Raw genomic sequence first — 26338 nt, 5'->3', positions numbered from 1 at the left:
CGGAAGTCATTGCATTTTATTGCATCGTCTAGGAAAATGCCATAATTTAAGGGACCTGTTTTTTTATGTTGCTTAAATTAAGCCGCAAACTGTGCTCGCTATCGTCAAGAATGTCACGGATCTTCGCAATTTCGGACATTCATGTCGACATACCGGAAAACCGTCACTTTGTTGAGAGTTGGTCCGCAAGTGATTACCAACAAGATGTACTTATTGTGGCTGGCGATGTAACCGACAACATGACACTGTTAAAAAGTGTTCTTCAATCTCTCACAGAGAAGTTCTCCAAGGTGTGCTTCGTACCAGGTACATAGATCAGGACAGAGCTACTTTGAAATATAGGTTATTTTCAAGAGGAGCTTCCGCTCCCTAGAAAGGCTTAAGGGACCGGGATCAGATGCTCGTTTTCTCGCTTTACTGAGTTGTAGCAAATTTAGGCCCGTTTCAAACATCGTGCTACTGCCTTGCCGAACTCAATTGATCGAATTAAATTCGACTTCAGCAAGGCAGTAGCGCGACGTCTGAAACCAAATCGTGCTACTGCCGTGTAGCACGGCAAGGCTTGCCGTGCTACACGGAAGTAGCTCGACTTGGTTTCAAACGTCGTGCTACCACCGTGCCGAACTCGATTTATAAATTATAAATACATTAGAATATATTTAAAAGTTTGCTAAACCGTTTCTTTATTTTTGTGTTTTGTTTTTGGCAACAGCCATTATATTCGACTGTCATTGTGTGAATTAAATTCGACGTCTGAAACCAAGTCGTGCTAGTGTCGTGCTGCAGTCGAGTTACAGTCGAGCCAGCTTAGCACGGCAGTATCACGACGTTTGAAACAGGCCTTATATGTGATATTCTAGAGAAGATTAGAGAACACTTACTGTCATCAGATTCACAACATCATTAGAAATTCTAGAAAGTCCAAGTGGTTCCGCATGATGTATCTAAGTGTCAAGGTTATATTTGCAACATCTAAATAATTAATTTTGAGTCTTTTGGACTGTGTGATCAAAAGAGATTATTATCAATAGCACAAAATCACACATTTGCATAATTTTAGGGCTGGAGCATTCTACCCTTAGTTACAGAGATGCTAACCTCTGGAGATTTAAAAACTGGACTCTCCCTTTTGCATCACCCCCTCCCGCCTGGAATGTCAATTTCGTACATTATATCAAATTTCACATGAATTACCTCCCCTCAAAGTTCACTTCTACTCTAAATGAAAGCAAATTATCTAATCCAGGAGTTTTGGTGACCTGTACAGGAGAGCAGGGGGTTGGTGCCCTACCTGTGGGACTCCTGGACAATCCAGGAGTGTTGGCACATATGTAGATGTAAGAAATACCATCGCCATCAGTAATTTTCTCCTTCCTTGTATCGTTGTACTGCATTAACATCAAACTTGTACTAAAGGGCCCTACATCTCAAACTGCATCCCAGCTTCCAAAAAACTTCCCCAAAATGACCATTGAAATGGAATGATGTACAAACTGATTTAATCACTTTGTTTTGTGACCTTTTTGTTCTAAACATTTTGTTGTGTGTCGGTGTATGATTTTGATAGTGTTATTTATTAACAGACTATCTAAACCATTTTAAAAAGCGCAAAAAATTTGTTCTTACCTTCCCCCTCCCCATAATGGCTGCTTGTCTACATTGGCCATTTGTCTCTATCCCAATGATGATTGTTGTAGAGAACTTCAGCTGTATAATATATAGATTTAGCCAGAGCTAAAAGTTTATACATTTTAAATTTGTTGCAGACAATGGATTTTAAACCATTGCAAAGAAATCTACACATCTATAGTTAACTTTAGGGGAGAACCATACAACTGAAAAACATAAACTGGAACCTGCGATCAGCTAAAAGCTAACAACTGGTCAGCAGAAACTTTAAAAAAACATGTGACGTCAATGAGTTGGCTCCTGAGCCTGCGATACGGTCATGTGACACTGGTCAGCGGATTCCCTGTTTTGACCCTAATATGGATGTCTATTATCAAGTTAAACATAGGTTACTGGCTGTAAAGTTTGACATTTCACATTGGTTCCCTTGTGGCGCGGACGGACGGTCACGTGATTACCAAAATTTCTCGGATGGTTGCACCATAAGCGAACTTAAGCAGCTACGTTTTTGAGCCATGGACGTCAACCGGAAGTGGACAGTTTGCAATCTTGAGCCGTCATTTTGAACAATTTGTTTTGGTCAAATCGTCTCTATAGGAGTAAAGAAACTTAGCAATACAAATTTGGCAGCGTTTTGGCATATTAAAAGAGAAAAAGGCTCACTTCCGGTTGACGTGCATCTCTCAAAAACGTCACACGTCACTGTTTACACTCGCTATTAATTCAATCAAAACAAAAAACAGTTTTCAATTAAGTCTTACACATAAACATTTAGTCTCACATAAAACTAAAGGGTTTTTTTGCTGACAAATGAGTGTTGTCATTATTCACTGGCATTGTTTTCAGGTTTCATTTGCACGTGCACATTTTTAGCAAAAGACTAATTTGCATTCGCGAGGAACCTCAATTACTTTCCGGTCATGTTGAGGGGTCTCCGTAACAATGAAAACAAGGTGAATGAGAACATCTATTGCAGAAAGGAAACATAAAAGCACATAAACTATTGCATAGCGATTTATTTCTGCGTCCCTCATGATGAAGAAGTGACGTTACAGCCATTGTCTTCACCATTTCTGCTACATCAGCATATTTCGGAGATTTCTTCGGAAAGTAATCAAGGGTCCTTTTGAATGCAATTTAAAGTTTGCATGTGTTTATGAAACTTGAAATCAATGCCAGTGAATAATGAGAACACTCACTTGTAAAACACAAAATCTGGGGGAAAAATTTGTGGCATTTGAAGCCCCAATTTGCCTTCCTTGTTTTCAATGTCCTTGAATCTTGGAGGAGATGTAAATTGATGATTAATCAATTAATTGTGGGGTAAAATAAAACAGTCAGGGGAAAAGGGATTGGTTTTTCCCTTCCTTGCTGTTTTCGCCCTTAAATTCACCTAACCTCGTTCCCAGGGTAGGAGAGAGAACCTGGGAACGAGATTGAATTTCCCCCTCTTCTTTACCGCCTTCCTTGAGGCTAAGCAGGCCAAAACTCAAGATCTAAAATTGAATGAAAGAAGGTACCGCCTTGTAAACGGCTACATCTTTACGCGGTCGGATTCATGACCTCGTGGAACTACAGTTACGCGAGTTTTCAGGGGATTGTAATATTATCATATTTTTTCCACTTGCGTTCATGTAGTTCTTTATCCGCCTTTTTGTTTTCAATTCTATTTCAGGAAATCACGACTTATGGATTCGAAAGACATCTGATGCCTACGGCCAGGAAAATTCTATTTCCAAATTTCACGCTGTCGTAGCACTTTGTGACGCAATTGGCGTTTACATACGACCAGTGAAGGTTCAATGCTGCAACAACACGTCCGCCTGGGTTGTGCCAATATATTCCTGGTATGCTCAGCCCGAAGATGACCCTAACAACTCTTTATATATTGCTAGAGACAGTGAAGATGCGGAGTTTTCCAAAAGGGTTTGGATGGATAATCACATGTGTAAATGGCCTTCGCTTCAGAGAACTGTCTCGCAACACTTCGCGGAACTTAGCGAAAAATTTGTGAATAGGAACTACGATGCACCAGTGATATCTTTCAGCCATTTTCTTCCTCGTTTGGAGCTAATCCCAGCCTCGGATGAGGAAATCAAGCATGTAGAAAAAGAGAGAAAGCGTTTAAACCTTCCTGTGTTAGACAACCCCAGAGCTCAGGGGGCGCAGGTTCAATTTAATTTCACGCGTTTTGCAGGCTCTAAAAGAATAGAAGAGCAAATTCGAAGGTTAGGATCTAAAGTTCATGTTCATGGTCACCAACACCGTAATAGGGACCGGGTCATAGATGAGGTGCGTTATGTATCCTTTTGCCTGGGCTACCCGCGAGAAAGGTCCATTGGAGTTATATGGGGCCTCTCAGAAGGTAATGGTCCAAGACAAATATGGCCGAAGGAGTAGGACCCTGTAAATCTTAACAAAACTGCCTGGACGGCATGTCCTTGCGCACGGGATATTTTTGTGTTCGTATAATTTCACAACTTCTTTACAGTAATAGATCTTATTCACGAACCGCCATATTTGCATACGCTTTAGGTTGACGGGATAAAAACAATGTCACGTGGTATTTCAGGGGGCTAACATGTGATAAAATTTGCCAATACGAGTAACAACGGTCGAGTTTGTTTATTCTCTCGAGATGAGACGACGATTTTAGTCATGCAAAATGAACAGTTCGAGTTTTGATAAGTTTTACGTCATTATTTATTGCTGTGAGAACATTTACGGTTGCTACTGCATCTAAGCAATCATCACTTCCACCCATAATTTGGCGTTATCGTCTTTAAGATAAAAAGTTCTTTGACCACGATTTCTTGTATCGGCAGATTTTTTTTTGCGCTTTTTGTCCCCTGGGAAACCACGTCACAACGCTTTTAGTCTTAAAGCGCGTGGAAAAGGTGACAGGTATCGTGAATAAAGTCTATTGTATAAATAGTACTGTATAAGATTGAAACAAATGGGAAAATTTCGGTGCGACTAATGATCCTCTTTATGAAAAATGGAATATGAATTGAGAATTGGTTTTAGTTGTTTAATTAAGCAGTTTCTTTGCAAGGGGGTTGCGGAAGTGGAAGAGGGATCTCGCTTTCTGTGCTTATCACAGGCTAACCAAGAATTCAGTCCTAAGTCAGTTTACTGGTAAGACGAAATATGAATTTACTCATACATGCAAGTAATATTTTAATATAACCATTTGGGTACGCATAGACCAAATATCCTTACCCTTTATTACGCCCAAATTTGTTCTGCTCCCCAAATTTCTGCTCATTTTAATATCCAGCCCATAATACTACTCATCTTCTTCTGAAAACGTACGGTAAGAAGATGAGTTAAGCTACGTGCAAACGGACGCAACAACTCCCAACATTGTTGCGTTTGACCTGTTTCAAACTTTGCGCAACAACTCCCAACAATACCCAATAGGTCTGGTTAGCTCAGTTGGGAGAGCGCCGGTCTGCCGAGCGGGAGGTCGCGGGTTCAAACCCCGACCGGACCAACACTCAGGGTCTTTAAATAACTGAGAAGAAAGTGCTGCCTTTGTAATGACATCTGCAAATGGTTAGACTTTGTAGTCTTCTCGGATAAGGACGAAAAACCGTAGGTCCCGTCTCACAGAACTTTCACTGATTTGTTCTTGTGGGACGTAAAAGAACCCACATCACTATTCGAAAAGAGTAGGGGTTGTAGACCCTGGTGGTGTGGCCAACCTTTACGGGTTGTGGGATTGGGTAGGGATGGCACCTCTCATGGGACCTTAGTCCCGTTCGTCCACATTCCCTCTGGGCAGGCCTGTGTCCAGAAAAGCTGGTAAATAAATAAATAAATAAATAAGTACAAGCAGACGCAACATGTAACATCCAACAAAGTTGGGAGTTGTTGGCTAACAATCTTGCGTCCATTTGCACGGAGCTTAAGCGACGTCAACAACAACGGCAAAAAAAGCAGTAGGTTTAGATTGGCAAAACAACAACTTTGCACGTGTATCACGTTTTTTATTTGTACATTTCTTTGCCGTCGTTCCACGACTACGACTTGAAAGTTCCTAATTTCACTTTTTATCGAGAACGTGAACACAAGACAATAACTTTCTTTTTCTTTTCCTCAACTTCGATACAAACTTTTAAAATTCAACGCCAGAAAAAATCGCCAACATTTGACGAATTGAACCAAATGAAATGAACGCGATAAAGTTTGATCCAGCGCGACTGAACTTTTTAAGCGACGTTTTCGTAGCCGTCGCCGTCGCCGTCGTTGTTGCTTAAAGTTCCTATGAGTTTATAATTCTAAAAATTACGGATTTTTTCAATTCCTTCCTCCTGTACCGGTTTGTCAGAAAAGTGATGATACACACACTAAAGAAAAAAAGTAAAGAGAAATGACAAGGTCTGAAACCCTCCTCTATTTTAACGTGAGATTGTCATCAAGGTCGATTGCCCACCTTCATAGGCTGTCAATTTGTTTTTTCAATGTTGATTGAAGTCTAGAAAAGGTTCAAATAGGCCATTTGCACGATGGCGTCATTTTACTTCTATCACCAGAATCCTTTTCGTTTTTCCTTTCATATTTTTATTTGGTAATTCCAGTGAGGTTTCTATAACAAAAACCCTAATTGGCACAGGAAAGCAAAGTCCTGAAGGATTCTGGTCGTAGTAGTATAATGACGTCATCATGCAAATGGCCTTTTGCCCGTAAGGACATGGGTGAGCTAGGAAAATATCGCGAGGGGGTGTGGAGCAGAGAAAATGCCGTCTGGGGTAAACAGAAAAGAAATGTATAGGCTTGTAAACATTGTGTACTATTTAATCGAAACACAGAGTACATCTATACCGTATTTCCTAGAACGAATAAGTGCTCGGGCGCTTATTTAAAATTTCGGCTTAAAGGATGGGCATTTATTGGAAGGAGGGCGCTTAATCCAGGGGGGCGCTTATTGAGTTCTCCTGTGGGTAATCAAGCGCACCTTAGTCCCATTCTACAGTTTACACACAGAGTTATCACTAAAGTGGCAATAGAAACAGGTTTTCCGTGTATCCCTACTAGGGATACACGGGATTTTGGCCTAGGGGGTGGGCGCTTATTCCAGGAATTACGGTATTTAATTTGCTGTAGAACGGTCTGCAAATGTAAATTCGTCACAATGGAGAACTAACCAATGAGGGTGAACATAAGTAGCGCACTAAGCCAACCAAAGCCCGAAGCCGAATATGTAAAAGATGTCAAGCGTTCGACAACGCTTCCGGGTCAAGTCACGTGTTTCTAAAAAAAAACAGGATATCTGCTTTAATTTGTTGCAGTTTTGAGTTTCTTTCATCATTATGTTATTCAGTATTATTACGTTTAGGTCTCAGAGACTGAAAATCATTCAACGAAATAGAATAGTAACTTAACTTTTATTCTGCAAGGCCTGTCTGCAAATGAATAAAAACTGATCTTTTAGTGGTTACATGTATGTACACAACCTATATATATCTTACAGTAAATGATATAAAGAATAACACTCCTTTGAGAGACTGAAGTGAAATTATTGAAATGCGATCGCCGACGGAAAAGAAAAAGGCATTGATTGTTAAAGTCCTTCACGTAATTCCTCTGCTGTAATGCGGTCAAAATCGATAAATAACTAAAAATACTTTAGACTTTGCTCTATGCAGGTAAAAATAAAATCTGACAGTGTATTTTCAAACTTCTCATCGATTTCGTTGTTTCTTAAGGGATAACGTTTCATATGTACATTTTCTAACAGTTCTGTTTTAAGTGTCATATCACCGACAGAAAAAAAGCTTTGACAGTGATGTGCTTTTGCTTGGCTTCATGGTGTTAGCGGGTCTTTGTTGAGATCCGGTCTGTTTTCCAACGCTTGTCTCTTCCACTTGGTTCGCCTGTTCTGAAACCAGACTTTTACTTGTGTCTCGCTTAGCTTGAGATAGGAGGCTAACTGTTTTCGCTCAGATCCCACAACATAATGATTCTTTTCGAACGAAGTTTCAAGGCAAAGGAGCTGGAACGGAGTAAACGCTGTGCGAACGCGGCGTGATCTTCGAGCGGCTGATTTTTGCCCTGTTTGTTGGGTTGGAGTGCTTTGGCTTTCTGCTGGAAAGTAGTAAAAGAATCGATATTACATTTTAGAGTTTTTCTCTAGACAAAAACATATTACTTTGTCCTGTTTTAAATCAACAAATTCTTAACCCTTCAGTTCCCTCAAATTTCTTTTTTTTTTTGTCCCAAAAAAGTTAACACCTCGCGAAATTCACTATACTGTGGTGCGTTCGTTTCAATGATTATTTCTCTGAAAGGATTTACAACTCAAACAGTTATGACACCTTCATATGTCTTCAGCTAGATTTGCCTTGGTGGTCAACCTTCTATAGTATATAATCATGATAAGACTACAGTTCTTGTTATGGCAGATTTCTCAGTGAAGTTCAGTAACTTTTGTTCAGTATAGTTCCACCTTTGCTCAGTTTTCTTTACTCGAGTAAAATTTCGCGTTTTTTCAAGAAGCATTTTGATTTCGTTTTGGCATTTTTGTAATCGTTCATGTTAAAGAACGGAACGACCAAAAGATATTTTTTTGAATCCACTTTTGTACCGGAATTTTCGAAAAGAAAGTTTCTCTGATTCTGCTAGGTTTTGTTTTACAAGGTGGGGCTTAGTTCGAGTCCGTTACCATAAATCTGCAGTACTTTTATTGAGAAATGTGGGGTTATTAATTGTGGCCAGAAGAGAACTAAGCCGCAGAAGGCAAAGGGACAACTATTTCACCATTTCGTAACGACTTCAAAATTGTTAAGAAAATTTTTCATTGGCAACTTACTTCTTTCAGGGCTCGTTTTGACTGTTACGGGTCTCTCTTGCGATATCCTAGTCTGGGCAGGGTATGGTGTCCAGCGAAAGTTGTCCCGAGTAATCGTCATTGGAGGCGATATTGAGTCGTATTTCCCAGCCGTGCCTTGTAACTCCTTAGGAGTCGTTTGATAAGATAGCAGTTTTCTCTCTGGGGTGAAACGGGCGCAGGACGGAGCAGCATATTGGTTAGGAACCGGGGCGGACATTATATCTTGGTATCTGCATATGGCACCATTGCATTCTGTCGACGGACACGGACATCGGTAGTAGAAGAAGTTCGTAGACATATCTTTATCTGGGTATCTTCTCGCTGTTTTTCTGGTCGATGCTTGATAACTCTGAGTTGACCCGTTTATAAGTGCATCTTTTATGCAAGTTTGGGTCAATAAACAGCATAAATGAAAACGGATATTACTGTATTAAGTGAGAAATAATCATTTCTATCTCTTTTGTTTGCTTTGGGTTGTGTGTAATAATAACTTAATCATGAGATCGGATGTAACACTACCCAATCTGTACCAAGGAAATTTTGTTCTCTAGTTCCTTATTTTGAGGAAATAGGCCATTGTAATCGTACAGTAATCGCACTTAATGCCTCCTGTTCGTCAAAAAGTCATTTTATCGTTGTACATGAGTAGATTATCAAGATCGAGAGTACGTTAAAAAGCATGCAATTAGTATTCCCCTCTCCAAAGGGGACAGCCTGTCCAAGTCTAAAATAATGAATAGTTAACATACAATTTAGTTGGTCATAATTTGAAAAATACACTTATTGGAAATCAAATCATTTTCTTTCATTAGTTAGTAATATCTAGGTGCGAAAACTTGCCAGCATTTTCATGAGAAATTAATTGCGCCCTCCGCCAACTAAGAACAGGTGAAGTTGGACGGACTAAGCGGCGTTGTTGTTGTCTTTTTTTTTTTTTTATCTTTGGTGACTTTTATTTGTGTTTTGGGTCACCATCTGTGTTAGGTGTATCGATAGTAGAGAATACATGGAATTACGTCGCTCTCAAAGCAGTACAAAATCACAAAAAAGACCGTTTTGTTCGTTCTACTGTCGCCTTTGCTAGCTATACATAATTTAATTTGTTCGTTTACAAGCAAGCAATTGCGCGTGCTTATTAAACGTCTTCTTAGTTTTAATCAATTACAGACTGGAGAAGAGCAATATCATAGTTAAAACTGCGTAATTATCGGATTCACTGACAGCAAAGTTTGGGAATTGAGTTTGGACACAAAAAGACTAATAGTTGTCGCCAGTGTGGCGTAAATTGTCTTCATGGCTTTATTCGATTTCTTGATCTAATAAACTTGACTGAATCGGGAATCCTTTTGTGGTAATTAAAACAAGTAGCTTTTGTCAGTATTGTCCAAAGCTAAGGCGAAGGTTTTTTAAATCTAATTAAACTGGCTCGAAGCCTTTTTTGGTAGTTGTTAGAAGTGAAAGAGAATGAAAATATTTTAACGAACTCTTATCTGTAGCCAATACCTTGCAGTGATCGATGAATTTCTCATATCGTAACGTAACCATGCCCCAATACCGATTTGTCATAATCGTTTTGAGCCCGAGAATTTTTACGTCCCTCCTTTATCGTAACAATGCTGATATCAACCAAGAAACTATTAGTTTCGTGTGGTTAAAAACTGTAAAAGGTCCTATTTCTTACGATTACTTACTGAACGTTTTAAAATCAAGTCTATGTTCAGCAGTTATATAGTGATAACAAAATCTCCCCACACGGTTTCAAGCCTGAAAAGCAAAAATGAGCGTTTGTGCTGTTTTGTCAATGAAAAGAACAATTTCTCATTAACTTTATTTTTTACAAAATAAAATGGCGGTACGTAGAGACTGAAAATTTTAAAGGTAAACACAGGAGCTTGAAAGTATCATCTGAAAGTTATCTCTGGAAGATATCGAAGATCACCGAATAATCCGAAACGTTTTTTTTTTCATGGCTTAAAAAAGAACCATGGACAAAACTTAAAAAAGACAAAAGTGAACGAAATTATCATTTAGAAAATGACTTTCATCAGGAAATAGTCTTTTTACGAGCTTCGAATGACTGCCAAACTGTACAAAATACACATTGAGTTACAATTGTTTGATGAAAAAAAGCGGTCCAATGATGAGACTGAAAACGAACGACATGAAGCTATGGAAAGTGTCAGCGTAATTGATGGTTTAATTACATCCAGGATCGTATATGAAAACAATACGGTAAACGATTAGAATGAATTTATTGGCAATTGACCACTAACTGTACATTACACTTGGTACACAGAAGCAGCAGGTGATTCTAGAAGGATTTTGGCACGTGCGATCAAGTGTTCCTTATTTCATGAAAACAAATAAGTTATCCCCGTGTTGTTGTAATACTGCCAACGCAGGGCGTAAAAATGGAGTATGAAAATATACTCGACATTAAAGAACCTCTTTTTCTTCAATTTAATAAACGCAAGTAGAGTGTTAAATGAGACTTTTGAAAACCCGTTTATTGGAAGAAACTTTGTCAGGTGAATTTAGAAGTCAATATTTACTTAAGAACTGAGCTGGCGGCTGATTTTTGTTACTTTATTCCGTTGCTGTTGATCCGTATTTTCTAAGCACCACTTTAAAGATACAACTGATTTTTAAAATGCAAGGTATAAGACCAGTTAGGAAGGCTACCAAGTTACACACTCACGGAAGAAAGTGTTTATTTCTAGTTTATGTTCCTAAATTAAGCACATAAATGGCTCAATGCTAAGTTGAGCTTGATTAAACTAGTATTGTTTAAAATTAACTAAAGGCACACGTGCCCTGCATGTTTAAAAACAGCGTTGATTGTGTTCTTTGTTGCTTTTGAAATTTCTATCCTTGTCTTTTATTGTATTATTTTTTATATGAGATATTTTCATTTTTGTTTTAAAAAAATGGAAGGCCGGGAAGGCGCCCGTTGTCTGATAGCGCGGGAATGGCGTTTTTGTGCTGTTCTCGCGAAGTGGCCCATAACCTGGTTCAGCAACCGTCTGATATCGGCACTTTGCGTTCCGCTCACTCATGAAACAAATTTATAGCTCAACGTTACCGAAAATTTCTCAGTTTCTGCCCAGACCTTGTATTTTAGTCCAAGTTCTCAAACGGATCTCCTCATTTGGACAGTATTAAAAAGTGCATGGCAACAAAGTAGCCGTCATTTAAATAGCTTAACATACGTGAAACTGAGGTGAATGAATTACCTTATCTTTACAATAATGCTCATTTATTATACGTGTTATTTGGCTAGGGCTATTTTGCGTTTGAAGACGAAAAGTTAGACTGAGTTTAATAAATATCGATTACCGTCGAATTTCAAACAAATGAATCATTTTGATGGATCCTTTTCATATTTTTGTAATAATCAATATTTTTATTAATAAGTGAAACATCTAAACTTAGAACCTTATTTTATACTTTGAATCGATTAAATTAGATTAAGAACTATTGAAATGGCTCTCTTTGATAATTCGTAATACCGTTCAAGCTGCCAAAAAGAATTTGCTGGACGAGACATTTATTGAATTCATTTTTTACGTCATTAAAAAAATTGAAGGCCGATTTCACTAAACAAATTTTTCCGAAAAAAGAAACACTAAAGTTTACGACTTCAGCGGTAATTATAGATTTCAGCTGAATAACCTTCAAATTAAATTACCGTTTCTTATTCACCTCATCGAAATAACCAAACTATTTAGCAGGTCTTGTTTCATTGACTATTATGGACGGCTTCGGCCTTCGGGGATGCCTTTTTCACTAAAACCGTTACGTTATCACTTCTGATTAGAAAAGAAAATATCCTGATTCAAAGGGGATGTTTATCAGATTGCTGTTTAATTCTGATGTTTTCTTGCTTGTCAGCATCAGCGGAGCTCTTAAAACATTCCCCGCTTTTCAATTTCATCCACCTTGAAATTGATAAGCAAATTCATATGTATATCGCACCTAACTAGGATATTATTTACTTAGCACAGAAGAGCGGACGGATCCCTCTTGCGGTTATGCATTAATGTTGTTTTACTTTCTCTCTAAACTAATCTGACTTTTAAAATTAAAAACTCACCCTGGCTCCAGAGGTCCGTTCTCCAAATACCAAAGGATAAAATAATCGTGTGTACGGTTTGATAAAGCCGCGAACTATCAGGAATATAGAAAAGAAAAAACCCTCTGGCGCCCAGGGTAAAATAACTTCGAAAATTAGTATTTCTTGCGAGAAGAGTTCAGTCGCGCGGTGCCCAGTGGCGTTCTTATGTTGACAAAATTGCACTGCCTGGCTATTATAGAGTTCAAAAAATTCGGCGGGTTCCTTGTCTTACTTCAGTGCGCGTGCTAAGCTCAGCGAGCGAACCCAATAGAGGTCAACTACAAACTAACTCAGCACCATTTTCTCAAACTGTAAGAGATCTAAGTATCTGTTAACATAAGAAAAGTGTGGCTTAAAGTCTTTTATCGTTTCAGCAATAAAAAGATTGAGACCATTTTAGCGTAGAAACTTTGCTATAACCAGTATGTTAATGTATGTCTCTATTGTTTTTTCTCCCCAAATGAAAATCAATTTTAAGATCCATTTATTCCACGGCTGGCTTTAAAACGGTTACTGAAACAATTATAGCAACTTTTTGTGGTATTTTTTTCTGATCGTGTGCTCTTCTTTACGCTCTTTCGCCGTAGTTGTCGTCAGTTAAATAAAATTGTACGCGAAACAATTGAACAATGGGGTACGAATAAGAAGCTCCAGAAACCGATAAGCTTCTATTCTTGTAGCCTGTGAACAGGCTCTCTGTTTGGGGAAAAAATAGCAAGGATAGGGAAGGGAAACGGGGGGGGGGGGGGGGGGAGAGAGAGCCTTTTCGCTTTTCCCTCTCCCTAGTTCCCCGCTCGACCAAAGGCCTATTCAAAGACTATTCTTGCCTTACTTTTCCAATATTGCATGGTTCTGTTAAAGCCGGCATCAAGGTATAGTCTGTTCGGATAGTCCCGTCATGGTAAATGGAAGCATCATTTCTGAGGAGCAATTTCTTAGAATTTTCCAATTTTTAGCTCTGGTGACGCCCTGTTTCTCACATTCAAACGTTGTTGAAATTCACATTTATTCATCTTTTTGAGTTTAATCGATATTGATTAAGAAGCTGCGGAAGCCGGCCCCTGTCTAGCCCTGTTCGAAGGTGATTTTTCAACCTCGTCCCAAACCACACAGGAAAATGGTGGTCCTGTGGTAGGCAAAACCCACTCTCCCTACCCTCGTAACATTTTTTCCACTTTCCTGATCAGATCATGTGATGAGAATCTTTAATCAACCAAGATGGCGCCTCTACCTGGAGAAGAAGGAGCCGCAAAAGAACATGCTGCCGCTGTTACAAGAGACTATATTTCACAGCCAAGAATCAGTGAGTTATTCAAAACTGTCATACGAACTGAATTTTGTTGTTTGATTCCCTATTGTCTCGTTACTTGCTTAGAAATTCATCCAGGATTTACGCTCATCGCGACCAACTTCTTGCGCGCCTGTCGGTTTATGTGTTGATTTTCTTTTTTTGCGGTTTGTTTTTTCAGCGTATAAAACAGTTTCTGGTGTAAATGGCCCTCTGGTGATTCTAGATGATGTAAAGGTATGATTTTAGTTTGAAGAGAATTTTTCTTGAAGGCTCATAAATTAAACATAATGTATTAAAAAAACATCTGAGCCGAAGCTAACATTAGGTTAATTTTGACAAACCTGCCCGGACTGGCAGGGTTAGCTACCGATTATCAAAAATCTTTAGAAAACTAGCGATTTAGCATTAAAGTGATTCAGTTATAAAATTTGCAGGATTTCTCTAAGTTCACCATAGTTTATTTCGTTTGAACTTCAGTTGATCATGTGATCACTTGCATAAGCTTTTATGTAGTCTTCGTACCCTGTTAAGCTTAGTAAAAATGATTGAAACAAAGTCATTAAGTGCTTTCACACTGAATATCTCCAAAGTAGATGTAGGTGTGGCTGAAATTTGTCCTAGTCTGTGTGTATGATAAGGAATATAAAACATGAAAGTTGTTGTTTTGGCTTGTTTTAGTTCCCAAAGTATGCTGAGATTGTGACATTAACATTGCAAGATGGTTCACAGAGAAGCGGACAAGTGTTAGAAGTTAGTGGGTCTAAAGCTGTTGTGCAGGTAGGGCTCCCAACTCAGGGCCCACGGAGGTGGAGGGGCCAGCGGGGCCAATTTTTGGCAAAATAATAATAAAAAAATAACAATTTCCCGAAGTTCTTCACCAAGGGCCTCTTCACATGAACCTGGTTGACCAGGCTGGCCCAGTTACCTGGACGAATGTTGCCTTGGGTTGCAGCCCAGTTTCTGAGAGGAGTAGAGGCCAAAGATCCTGGGGATGAGTTCTGGCACTAAATTCAAGAAAAATTTCCAGCCTAGTTACAGAGATCCCACACACTCATTTGAACACATGCAAAGGATTTAGAAGTAAGGCAAGATCTCGGAGATCAGGCAGTCCAGTCAACCGGGCTCATGTGAAGAGGTCCTAAATAAGTTTTTTGATACTAGACTAAGACTCTAGTTTTTCCTGAATAAGGACGTACATAATGATTAACTTATCTGTATCAAGCAGCCATTAATTTCATCCTGCGGGTGTGTGAGTAAAAAGGTTCATGATGACGAGGTACATATTTTAAAAGAAGGTCAGGTTTAGCACTGCACGTCCTTGCTAACAACCTGCACATAGAGGCACTTGAATTTATTGATCTAAACTGATAAACAAAGAATCGGCATGCTGTTATTAGAATGCCGAAAGAGAGGGACAGAAAATTCACACTGTTTCTCAAAAATTGAAAAACACACTGCATTCAGCTATTTGTTGATAGTATTCAATTCATTTTTTGTTACACAAAATCTGTTGACTATAGCATTCTCATAACAACAGTACTATTGTAGATCCATTTGAACAGGCTAAGAGAAGCTTTTGTATCACTCCCCCTCTCGGCTTCCCTACGCACTTGAATACAGTGGTCCCTGCACTTGAAAAACTGCTGTGCAGGCCCTGCAACTCTGTCATTTGGGCCTGACGCCAGATATTAACGTTAAACTCTAAAGAAGAAAAGAAAGAGCCCCAGCTAGCAAATCAGTCCATTTTGTGTTGTTTACTGTTAGTTTTATCATTAGTATGTGTAAACTATGAAAACCTTGCTTGTTAATGAAAATACAGCAGTTTTCTGAGCCAGATTATTACTGGCCCTTTTGAGAAACAGAACTCTGAGGTGATGATGTCACAAAATTCAATTTTTGAAATTATTGCTCACATTGTTTTAAGTTAGATATTCAGAAGTGTCTTTTTGCCAAAAACAGAATTTTCTTGCAGATTTATTTTTATTACGATATGACGACCTGCTCTGATGACTCCATATTGTCAAGCCCTTCTTTATTTGACTTGGCTAAAAAATTAATGACTCAAGTCAAGTTTAGAAGAATTTGTATGCAGTCATCAGAGCATAACAGTGCTAATAAAATCAATTACCACCAATAAGCACAGGCATGCTAATTTCTGGCATTTTTTTGTCTTACTGTTTTTTTTTTGGCGATGTTAACAAATCCCATAAGTTAAAAATTTGAAAATGATATCACACCTCAGGACTTTACTTCAGTTACAGTTAATACTAGCTTGTCTGATAAAAGCTAATTAACTCTTCTTTCAAAAAGGTTTTCGAGGGAACCTCCGGTATTGATGCCAAACACACCACCTGTGAATTTACTGGTGACATTTTGAGGACTCCTGTGTCATCAGATATGTTGGGTAAGGATCTATAAAGTTTGTGCTTTGCTCTTAAACTGATATCTTCCAGATGCTAAATCGCTTGGTGGGTAAATGTAGTTTAGGCAAAGTTAACCTTGAACCAGTGCTGGTCAGCAGTTTTCCCAGCTATGTCTAGGGGTGGCCCTGGTGCCCTTAGCAGGGGCACTTTGTGACTTGTATATGCAGTTGCTAACTTGCAGTTCTTCACAAAGTGTTTTTGCTACAGCTTGTTGCTGGATCAAGTTTAGTGCTGTGTTTCTCCCACCCCTCCCTCCTTCCTTATCTCAGGGCTAGGTGACTATTGTTCCATAAGTATTCCACTGAGTGGCTCAGTGTGACCATGCTTGGTGGTGGCAGCTCACAAGGTTGCCATAGATACCTCTTTCCTTGTGCTAAAGCATTGCCCAGCTCCACTACCAACCTTGTAGGCACCAGCGCGCAAGCTTATTCATTGGTGATCCATTTAAACTTACACAAAAAAATAATATTAATAATCACTAATGTTTTTTTTTAGGTCGGGTGTTCAATGGGTCTGGGAAAGCCATCGATAAGGGCCCTGCAGTTATGGCAGAAGATTTTTTGGACATTCAAGGTAAAATGTTATGACAAGTGTATAAGTTCCAAACTTTTTCTTTGTTTCTGATTATTCTGATGGCTCTTAGCACAAGGGAAAATTAAAATGAAGCTACTTTTAAAATTATTTTAAACCAGAGAAAGATTAATGGACCACATAATGTTGTATTGTGTGTTTGTTTTTCAAACCAGGTTTATAATTTGTCATTTCCTTTGTCTCTGTCCCTGATATGGAAAAATTATGTTAATCCAAGATTCAGGAATAAAAAAGCATTAAACCTGTTAGGAAAATTTTAAACCAAAGAGGAAGTTGAATCACAACCAGTATCATGGCATGTAATGGTTTGCGTGGAATGTGAGTGTAATATTGGGTCTTTTGTTTAGGTCAGCCAATCAATCCATGGTCCAGGATTTATCCAGAGGAAATGATTCAGACTGGCATTTCTGCGATTGACACCATGAACAGGTCAGAGCTATAAATAACAATATTAACAAGCTTCTACTGCAGTTTAGATTGCTTGTTTTGATATAGGAGTTTTTGCCTCTTTTTATCCTTGACAGTTTATACCATATACATGTACCAATGTATCTGTTTTGCAATTCAATACTTTATGGTCTGATAGAAAGAGGTTTTTCAAAGTTTCAATTTACTTGGCGAGAATAAGTACTAATTGAGGACCCTGCTTAAACGTTCCTTACTGGAGACAGGAAATATGCCACTTCCTTTTACATGGTCCTCTAGCCACAAGAAGGCCAAGGCTTTTATAAGGCAAAGGCTGCACATTCTTCCTGAGGTATTTTAAGGCCACAAGAATTGGTCCAGCCCTTGGTATCAATACTGCAACCTTCTGATGATCAACACACCAGTGCTCCGTGTCTGGAGTCATGTACCTCTACATTCAGAGAACTGTTCTTAAGCTAAATCTAGTGATTCACTATTTATTCTCGATACATTTTTACCTGTAAAAATTTTTTTGTCATGTTTCTCCTGATCTGGTAAATTAAATGTTATTTTAATTTAACCATGTGAGACAGGAAAAATGTTCTGAACAAGGAGGTAACATTACATGTAATATTGCATTTTGTTTTCTCAGCATTGCCCGTGGCCAGAAGATACCTATTTTCTCAGCAGCTGGTCTTCCCCACAACGATGTAAGCTTGGCATCATAGTTATTTTTGCCATCATATTGCATGCATGCACACTGGAAACATTTTTTTAATTTTGATCCATCAACAGCTTTAATCTAATTAATTCTGTCAACTGAATAATTTCATCCAAAAGAGAGAAACATGAAGATTACATGCACCAAAAGGTGAGAGCTAAAAAGAGAAAACTATTTGATTAGAAAATATAAATTATATGCATGAAGAACAAAAAGGGAGAAGAAAACGTTGAATCACATAATGACCAATTACACAAAATTTATTGTCTTCTGTCCGTTGTAATTTCTCTGTACGGGTATTTTACTTTAGATTGCTGCCCAGATCTGTAGACAAGCTGGTTTGGTAAAGTTTAAGAAGGGAGTCATGGATGACCACAGTGATAACTTTGCTATTGTCTTTGCTGCTATGGGAGTGAGTTCACTAATCATTGCATAGATATCATTCTCTTTTGGATTGTGTACAAAATGTCTGGTGTTTCATATGCCAAAGTTTGGTGTATTTTGTAACAAATATTTAACAATAATTATTGGACAAGGTTGAGGAAAATATTGTCATTTGTCAGTGGCTAGCAGATCAGTTATGTGCTGGAGCTGAAGGCTGAGGAAAATAGTTGATCTGCGAGACACTGACAAATGACAATATTTTGTGATAACCGAGTTCACCATTGTTTTATCATTCGATCGCAAATTTTTTTTTTAATAATAATATTTTCAGAGCGATTTGCCATTTTCACGAAAGACGATTGCAAGAAGGAGAAAAGCGTGGTTTCATTTACGTATTAGTAGAATATTATTTGTAGCCAAACACAGTTGGACAATATTAAGCATGAGCAGACCATTATTTTGTAGGCAGTTATTTGCAGGTCACGTTATGGGCTCTTGGCAAATGAAAAGGAAGAAAAATTTGCATTGAATGATAATTACCTTTGACTACAAAGAAACTCCAGAAACCTGGTTAACAGATGTTTTCTTCATTTTGAATTCTTTCACTTTTGTTAAGTAAGTACATTACCTTTGTTCTTTTGATTAGGTAAACATGGAAACTGCTCGATTCTTCAAGCAGGACTTCGAGGAAAATGGTTCTATGGAAAACGTGTGCTTGTTTTTAAATCTTGCCAATGATCCAACGTAAGACATTTTCTTAATTCTTTCAGATTTGATGCTTCAAATTTTATGTTTAACCCTTTAACCCTTCAAGTCTCAATATCCACATACAAATTCTCCAAACTGATCTCTATATATTTCCTTAAAGGATGAATTGAGAGAATTTGATAAAAGATCAAAGCATTTTCTCTTAGGTGATCAATTTATTAAATTCTCATAACCTAATCTCTTGACAATCTATGTATATCGCTATGAGAAAATTGATGTTGGTCACTATTGGGACTTAAAGGGTGAAGAGATGTTGAGTCACTTGCATTTTAATCCCATTAGTCAGGGCTTGAAGAAAAAAAGAAAAAAAAATTGAATTCCTGCTTGTCCTTTTAATAGACAAGCAGCTTTGTAAATGTTGGATGTGATTCAATAGCATCCCTCATGCTATTTTTTTTTCCTTTTTTTGTACAATTGTACCATAAGTGAGGATGAACCAAAAGAAAGAAATTTCACTATTCCTGAGTTTATTATTGTTCCTTTCTATTGATTTTTCTCAATAGTATTGAACGTATCATTACTCCACGTCTGGCGCTGACCACAGCAGAATTCCTTGCTTATCAGTGTGAAAACCATGTGTTGGTTATTCTTACAGACATGAGCTCTTATGCTGAGGCCTTGCGAGAGGTGAGCTGGTGGAAAGTTTAAAAGAGTGTTGATTAAGCAAAAATTTCTAGTACACAGGAGCTTATTTCTTCCTGCAAGGTCATGAGAATTAAGCATATGATCTTCCTAGTTTTATTATTTCTTCCTGCAAGAGACCTTATTCATGATATCTGCCATCTTTGCACATGTGCAAGGAGCTATGTCATGTCACACTTTATGTCACGCTATTTGCTGTCTTTGTAATTTGTCATCTGTTGCTATGGTGAGGGTGGACATAACATGGATTGAGACTTGAAAAACTGGACCAACTTTTTAAAATTTTAATTCTATGCCTAAAAATTTATTTTTAGAGATATCAAAACAACAGTGAATTTACCTGCCGGTTAAAAAAAGTTGCCATTGTAAGGACGTTGTTGTTAGAAGAGGTCTGACTTAAGTTTTTCCTTGATCATTTGACCTTTATTTTTATGAGCTAAGGTGCCTTGTTTATGGTAATGTAGGTATCTGCTGCTCGTGAGGAGGTTCCAGGCCGTCGTGGTTTTCCAGGTTACATGTACACTGATTTGGCCACAATTTACGAGGTAAAGTTCATTGTTTAACGTTCTTACTATCCCCCAACATTTTCTAGATCCAAAATTTCAGAAAAATCACGATTTCTTTTGTAAAATTTTCGTGGCAAAAGGCAAATAGTACCGTGCAAGAGTGGTATCGAACAAGTTTCATTTAAATCGTCGCACCACAAGGATGGGAAGAGTGCTTGATTCAGTTTAAGTGTACAGTAGGACTGGTGAGCAGGGTATCTCCCCACTGTATTTGTTAACAGACTCAAAATTTGAACTGCATCACGCTTTTCCGTAGTTTTCTGAAGTTGATTCCAACATATATGTAAAAGGCGACATTCTGCAAGAATTCACAGTATAAAAGTGTAAGGTCCCTGAGTCTTCCTCTTTCCGGAATACTACTGTCAATTTGTACGTCCTTTATTTATTTTTGGCGTGTTTCCAGATGAACTTTTAAACATTAACGGGCTTTTGGTTATTCGATCAGAGGTTTACTCTTATTCATAGTATAAACGATGACGTTTGCCACAAGTCCCTTTTTACCATCGAAGCTTATACCTTGTATATTTGTATCTTTGTATTAAACGAAAGATAATTCTGATCATTTTACAGCGTGCTGGACGCGTGGAGGGAAGAAATGGCTCCATTACTCAAATCCCGATTTTAACTATGCCCAACGATGGTAAGAAATTATTGTTTTACGATGCATTGCTCAGAATCAAGTTGGCTGACTGCAGTTGCAGTGGCAGTAGTTGTTGATTCCAGAGTGTTTGGTTTTCGTTTCCAGCACTTCGTTGTCTGTGCTTACATATCTTATAACCAACTTCCTTTACCGTATTGTAAACACCTTTGGAACCGTGATTAAGTACCCATAATAGGGAGAGTTTCTCTCAGCCTTTCACCTGATAAAAATCAGACATCGGACAAAATTTTTGGGAATTCGTCAAGAAATGAGCGCGTTTCTCGGGAATCGTACACCCGCGTCCTCTCCCTCCCGGGAATCGAATATCCGTCTTTTAAGTTATTTTTTCAACATGTCGCCTAATGTAAGAGATTTCAGAATTCGGGATATTTTTGTTAGTGGGATTCGGAATCCGGGGGGATTTGAGTTTGGGATTCCGGAATCCTGGGCTTTGGAATCCGGAATACAGCTCAAGGAATCCGGAATACCACTAATGATTGTAGTCCAGAATCCAAGTTCTAAAGACAAAGACTGGAACCCAGTACCTTGAATCTGGAATCCAGTGCGTGGAATCCAGAATACAAAACTGTCTTGGATTTTCTTACATGGGGCAAAACTTGGCCGCCGCTCCTCCGGTAGAAAGGTCTACTACTACTGAACAAACCACCATCTTACAATCATGTATCAGTCTAAAGTTTGAACTAATTTATAATTTCGTGTTTTTTTAATTTTTATTTTTTAGATATCACCCATCCTATCCCAGATTTAACAGGATACATTACAGAAGGACAGATCTACGTCGATCGTCAGCTACACAACAGACAGGTATAATAATTTTGTAACGTTTCGCCCGAAAGTCGATTCGCCCGATGACATACAACACTCTATACAACATGGTCAACCTACTTCTCCGAGATGTTATTTTAGTCAACCTTGGATTCCACATGTGCAGTCCTGCGTGTCTTTCCATGCTTATTCCTCTTTTTTCAGAGTTAAAGAACGACAAATACACATCGGGCGAATCGACTTAGTCTGGGCGAACTGGCGAATCGACCGTCGGGCGAAACGACCCTATACCGTAACAGTACCTACGAGCTCACCGTTTAGTTTGAATTGATATAGTAGACTGGAAAAGGGCTTGTTTAAAATTGACTTGGAATCTGGCGTGCAATAAGGTTGGAAAAATAGTGATGATAAAAAAAATCGTCAAGTGGTGGCCACGGTAAAGATTGAGTTTCAGAAGCTGTGGTTTTGAGTGCCGCAACGTCGAACAAAACCTGTTGAGATAGGTTTCAAAAAACCCGGTACCAATTTTTTTCGTGTCATCCTGGCAAAAATGGAAACCGTCACCAAATGAATACCCGTTTCCCTCCTCCCCTTATCCAACTTTGTTTAGGATAACACAGGAATTATGCAGGCTGGTTTTTACACCAAAACAACTTTGAATAAGGTGTGGGGAGGAAGCTTACTTTGTCTCTTTAGAGGAGGTGGTACTATACCGCCAAAGTTAGAAAAGAGATGGAACTGTCTCAACATTTCTGTATGAGGTTGAAGTTCTTCTTAGTCGCAAGCTCAAGGAATCTACTTATTTAAAACAAATTTATTTGCGTAAAAAAAGATGGTAAAAATAAAGGATTGGTACAAAATGGGTGCCAACAGAGAAGAACTGAATCCTCATACACTGCTGACTCCCTCGAATTGTGGGTTGTGTCGGGTACAGGGTGTATGACAGCAGTCATGTGGAGCTACGCTATTGGTCGTGCGATGGAAGGGTGAAAAACGGCAAATGTCTCAAGCGAATTAACTTTGTCGTGTGCAAGCTGCAACGATTTTCTAATTCGTTCAATAACATATAAAAGGAAATATAGTTTATTGTTTTTGATTAAGTGAAAATTTCTCTCTAGGTGTACCCACCAATCAACGTGCTACCTTCGTTGTCTCGATTGATGAAGTCTGCCATTGGTGAAGGCATGACAAGAAAAGATCACGCTGATGTCTCTAACCAACTGGTATGAATAATGTTTCTACAATAACGGTCTAAACATGGGAATCCTTAAATGAAACTTCTACCAAACTGAATTCAGCATCCATTTACCATAGTTTGTGTTTTCAGTTTATATCTTGCTCAAAGTTCGTTATTTTTTACTTTTCTCTATCTGAGATAATGGTGTTTGTACGAAAAATGTGAACAAAAATTCTGGAGGTTTTGTTGTTCCTTATTTCAAGAATAAACCACTCTTCGGATCGTACTGTTAAAGGCAGAATATACAAGCCAGATATCACTATAGTTAAACTCGCAGACGAAGAATGAATTTTTAAACGTTTAACATATTTTGGCAAGCCTTTGTCAAGAAGAAACATGACGTAGTCTAGAAATGATATTTGCGTGAAATTACAGATAGATACATGCAGGCTGAGCAAAACGGTTCGAAAACTGGAAAGTCGTGAAATTAAGAATTTCGTTTTCCAGGCCTGGAAAGTCATGGAATTTTGTTATCGGCCATGGAAAGTCATGGAAAAGTAAAATTGTGCTTGGTAGCTTATAGTCACTGTTCATGTGAAAGCAAGGAAATATAATTAAGAAGACAAGGACAAGTAATGGGCCAATTGCACGATTATGACGTCTTTTTACTACTAAGACCAGAATTCATTTCGTTTTTTCTTTCGTTTCTAAATTTGGTAGTCCCAGTGAGGTTTAAATATCAAAGGTCTTAATTTGCGCAAGAAAGCAATACCCTGAAGGATTCTGAAGCCTTCGTGCAAATGGACTATTAAATGCCGCAAACGCCACGCATTTGAACTGAGTTATGCGAATAAAAAAACCAAAAACAAAATTTTGAAAATTGACAGCTAGACGTAAGGTCATGGAAAGCTGGAGAAGGTATAGAAAAAGGCTTGGGAAAGTCATGGAATTTGAAGGGCTCAAAATAGTACGAACCCTGACCAAAAACTAACTGTTTTATTGTACTTTCAGTATGCTAACTATGCCATCGGCAAGGATGTACAGGCTATGAAAGCTGTGGTCGGAGAAGAGGCTCTCACTTCTGAAGACTTGTTGTATTTAGAGTTTCTGTCAAAGTTCGAAAAGAATTTTATTTCACAAGGTAATGCAGCAGTCACTCATACCATCAGACCCATCACATTTCAGCGGCCAAGCAAGCTCCGAGTTCGATAGCCTGAGGAAAACGCAGCCGCTATTTCGCTACGCTACCACGAGAGGTTTCTCTGCAAAATGACGTCTGAGAAAGGAGCGTAGAAATTCCATACTGATGACGCGTCACTCCCCAGATCTGGTTTGTGCTTCTGATTGGTTGAAGCAAACTTTCTGCAAATAAGAAACAGTACCCAGATCTGGATAGTGTTGCGTCATCAGCTGTTTTCTCAGGCTACAAGTTCAGGGGATAGACGAGGGGAGGGCATAATAACCCCCTGTCCTCTCCCCTCGATAGAAGTCGAAAATCACAATACGCGTGGCAGGCGACCGTAGAGGCACGAGCGCAAAACCTGTACTGCAGAGAACCCAAAAGAGTATTTGCTCCACCTCCAGTCTTGACTCAGAAATATACAATTTTTATGGACTTCGTCTTTCTTGTCAGAAATATTGTTCTCGTGCTATGGTAATAACGAAAACTGATGTACGAAACTCCACGAGTTAACGTCGGGAATCTGGATTTTAAGGCTAGCTCTTGCCCCCGAGACAAAAACAATACCGGATGCGGCTTCTGTTCACACATAAGAACGATGGTTTCGGCGCGATTTCTGTAACGGAGCGAAGCTGCGCCGCGCCTAGGATCGTCATTTTTCGGAAAGGCTTCTGTGCCACTCTTTGGCACAGTGTGAACAGGTTTTCGGAGACATTGGTTGTTTACCATTTACAACATGTTTTCGGAAAATCCCGTCGTAAAGTAAATGAAACACCACTTTTTAGGTCTTTCCAGCGGAAAGTGTCGGGGAGCAACAAGCATCTGAAAAGGTAGTCCTGTTATTCCGGACAGAATATTCCAAACGGAAATGTCGTGTCCCATTTCTTCAAAGCCATCTTTGATACCATTTTCAGACCTTCGCGGTTGTTTTTCGGTAAATGGAACTGATTTGTACAGATGGTAAATGCGATTCCGGGACAAAATTTATCAGTCCAGAATTTTGCATACCATTTGCCCAAACTGTGAACCGATTGGTTTGTCCACGTAAATGGTAAACAACCGTAGCTTAAGTGTGAAGTCCTTGGCCATCCGGTTTAAAAAATTGAATACCCTTCTTAGAGTTGAGTTGAGTTGTTGGTTATAAAAGGCAAGATCCTTAACATATTACATTTTTTTTTTCTCTTTTTTGCAGGCACATACGAAAACCGTTCTGTATTTGACTCACTCGACATCGGCTGGTCCCTGCTACGAATTTTCCCCAAAGAGATGTTGAAGCGTATCCCACAGTCTATTTTAGCAGAGTACTATCCAAGGGACGCAAGAGGAGGAGCCAGCTAAATCATTTAATATACAATTGATTATGAATTCTTTTTTAAATTTAAAGAGACTAGTTCCAGTGATTTATGTTCAGACTGTAAAGTGGCAAGTTGAACCAAGGCGAGCTCACGTCCATCAAAACCAAACAAAATGAACTATGTGCAGGCTACACTATGAAGCGTCGGGATTGTGAACCGGTCTCTCGCTTATTGGGCGATAGAAACTGGGAAAACTTCCCTGCCCCATCGCTTTGGTTATCTTCGCCTCTTCTCCGACACGGATCAGAAAACGTGAATGGCCACAGAATTCATCTCGTGAAATGATTAATTTCTTATGTCAAAATGTTTCAATTATGGTATTAAATATGTAATCGAAAGTCGGTAGCACTGCTGATCAGACCTCTGATAAGAGAATATGTTACTTCAATCTGTGAGCTGATTGTAGGCCTCTGGGCTTCTGCAGGAAACAGAGCGACAGTACTTTCCTGCTTTGTGCGTTTAGACAGAAATTTGGCAATGATGTAGTATAATCGCAGCTAAATGACAAAATAAACTTGTAAACTGTCACCCTGAGTATTCGCAACTGTCATCTTTGTTATCATAAAGTTTTCTCGTCCTCCCTTACCGGCCGTCCCTCATATGGAGTTTGCTCATCTCCTTAGGCTTTCTCGGCCAATGCGTCTCGGAGACGTAGCCGAGACGAACAGAGGGAAACAAACCCACAAACTCGTTCGGACCACGTGACCCGAAACGCATAGGCCGCGCGGAATAAAGAGGCCTAGGAACTAGGCCCGTACTGTATTACTTAGGATACAAACAGCAGCAAATGCATGAAGTTTGTCAAATACGATTGAAACATCCTTCAATTGG

General features: G+C 38.9%; 3 protein-coding genes and 1 non-coding gene across 4 annotated transcripts; 3 read left to right on the top strand and 1 right to left on the bottom strand.

Moving 5' to 3' along the window:
- On the top strand, nucleotides 1–4183 carry LOC140934889 (acyl-carrier-protein phosphodiesterase PptH-like). Its single transcript, XM_073384453.1, has 2 exons — nucleotides 1–306; nucleotides 3305–4183. Exons 1-2 carry the CDS (start codon nucleotides 66–68, stop codon nucleotides 4027–4029), a joined length of 966 nt encoding a protein of 321 aa, XP_073240554.1. The 5' UTR covers nucleotides 1–65; the 3' UTR covers nucleotides 4030–4183.
- Nucleotides 4184–5051: 868 nt separating this feature from the next.
- Trnag-gcc (transfer RNA glycine (anticodon GCC)) lies at nucleotides 5052–5125 on the top strand. The gene has a single exon. It is a non-coding gene; the product is annotated as a tRNA-Gly (tRNA).
- Nucleotides 5126–7369: 2244 nt separating this feature from the next.
- On the bottom strand, nucleotides 7370–8785 carry LOC140935021 (uncharacterized). Its single transcript, XM_073384562.1, has 2 exons — nucleotides 8444–8785; nucleotides 7370–7719 (listed from the first exon to the last, which is right to left on the bottom strand). Exons 1-2 carry the CDS (start codon nucleotides 8760–8762, stop codon nucleotides 7439–7441), a joined length of 600 nt encoding a protein of 199 aa, XP_073240663.1. The 5' UTR covers nucleotides 8763–8785; the 3' UTR covers nucleotides 7370–7438.
- Nucleotides 8786–13760: 4975 nt separating this feature from the next.
- Nucleotides 13761–26041, top strand: LOC140934888 (V-type proton ATPase subunit B). The gene is made up of 16 exons (XM_073384452.1): nucleotides 13761–13881; nucleotides 14048–14103; nucleotides 14548–14646; nucleotides 16180–16273; nucleotides 16788–16865; nucleotides 17231–17312; nucleotides 17941–17998; nucleotides 18320–18421; nucleotides 19040–19137; nucleotides 19665–19788; nucleotides 20268–20348; nucleotides 20940–21009; nucleotides 21752–21834; nucleotides 22914–23018; nucleotides 23984–24113; nucleotides 25345–26041. Exons 1-16 carry the CDS (start codon nucleotides 13797–13799, stop codon nucleotides 25488–25490), a joined length of 1491 nt encoding a protein of 496 aa, XP_073240553.1. The 5' UTR covers nucleotides 13761–13796; the 3' UTR covers nucleotides 25491–26041.
- The last annotated feature ends 297 nt before the right edge of the window (nucleotides 26042–26338 follow it).

Source organism: Porites lutea, chromosome 4 (assembly GCF_958299795.1).
Source record: "Porites lutea chromosome 4, jaPorLute2.1, whole genome shotgun sequence".
Classification (NCBI taxonomy): Eukaryota; Metazoa; Cnidaria; class Anthozoa; order Scleractinia; family Poritidae; genus Porites; species Porites lutea.
This window is presented reverse-complemented; position numbering and strand designations above follow the sequence as displayed.

What these genes read in the sequence shown, in the direction of transcription:
- LOC140934889 (XM_073384453.1), top strand. Translation starts at nt 66, where the DNA reads ATGTTGCTTAAATTAAGCCGCAAACTGTGCTCGCTATCGTCAAGAATG. An exon ending in CAAGGTGTGCTTCGTACCAG is followed by an intron (nt 307 to 3,304) that starts GTACATAGATCA and finishes ATTCTATTTCAG; the next exon opens with GAAATCACGACTTATGGATT.
- LOC140935021 (XM_073384562.1), bottom strand. Translation starts at nt 8,762, where the DNA reads ATGTCTACGAACTTCTTCTACTACCGATGTCCGTGTCCGTCGACAGAA. An exon ending in CAAAACGAGCCCTGAAAGAA is followed by an intron (nt 7,720 to 8,443) that starts GTAAGTTGCCAA and finishes ACTACTTTCCAG; the next exon opens with CAGAAAGCCAAAGCACTCCA.
- LOC140934888 (XM_073384452.1), top strand. Translation starts at nt 13,797, where the DNA reads ATGGCGCCTCTACCTGGAGAAGAAGGAGCCGCAAAAGAACATGCTGCC. An exon ending in GTCAGCTACACAACAGACAG is followed by an intron (nt 21,835 to 22,913) that starts GTATAATAATTT and finishes ATTTCTCTCTAG; the next exon opens with GTGTACCCACCAATCAACGT. An exon ending in AAAGAATTTTATTTCACAAG is followed by an intron (nt 24,114 to 25,344) that starts GTAATGCAGCAG and finishes TCTTTTTTGCAG; the next exon opens with GCACATACGAAAACCGTTCT.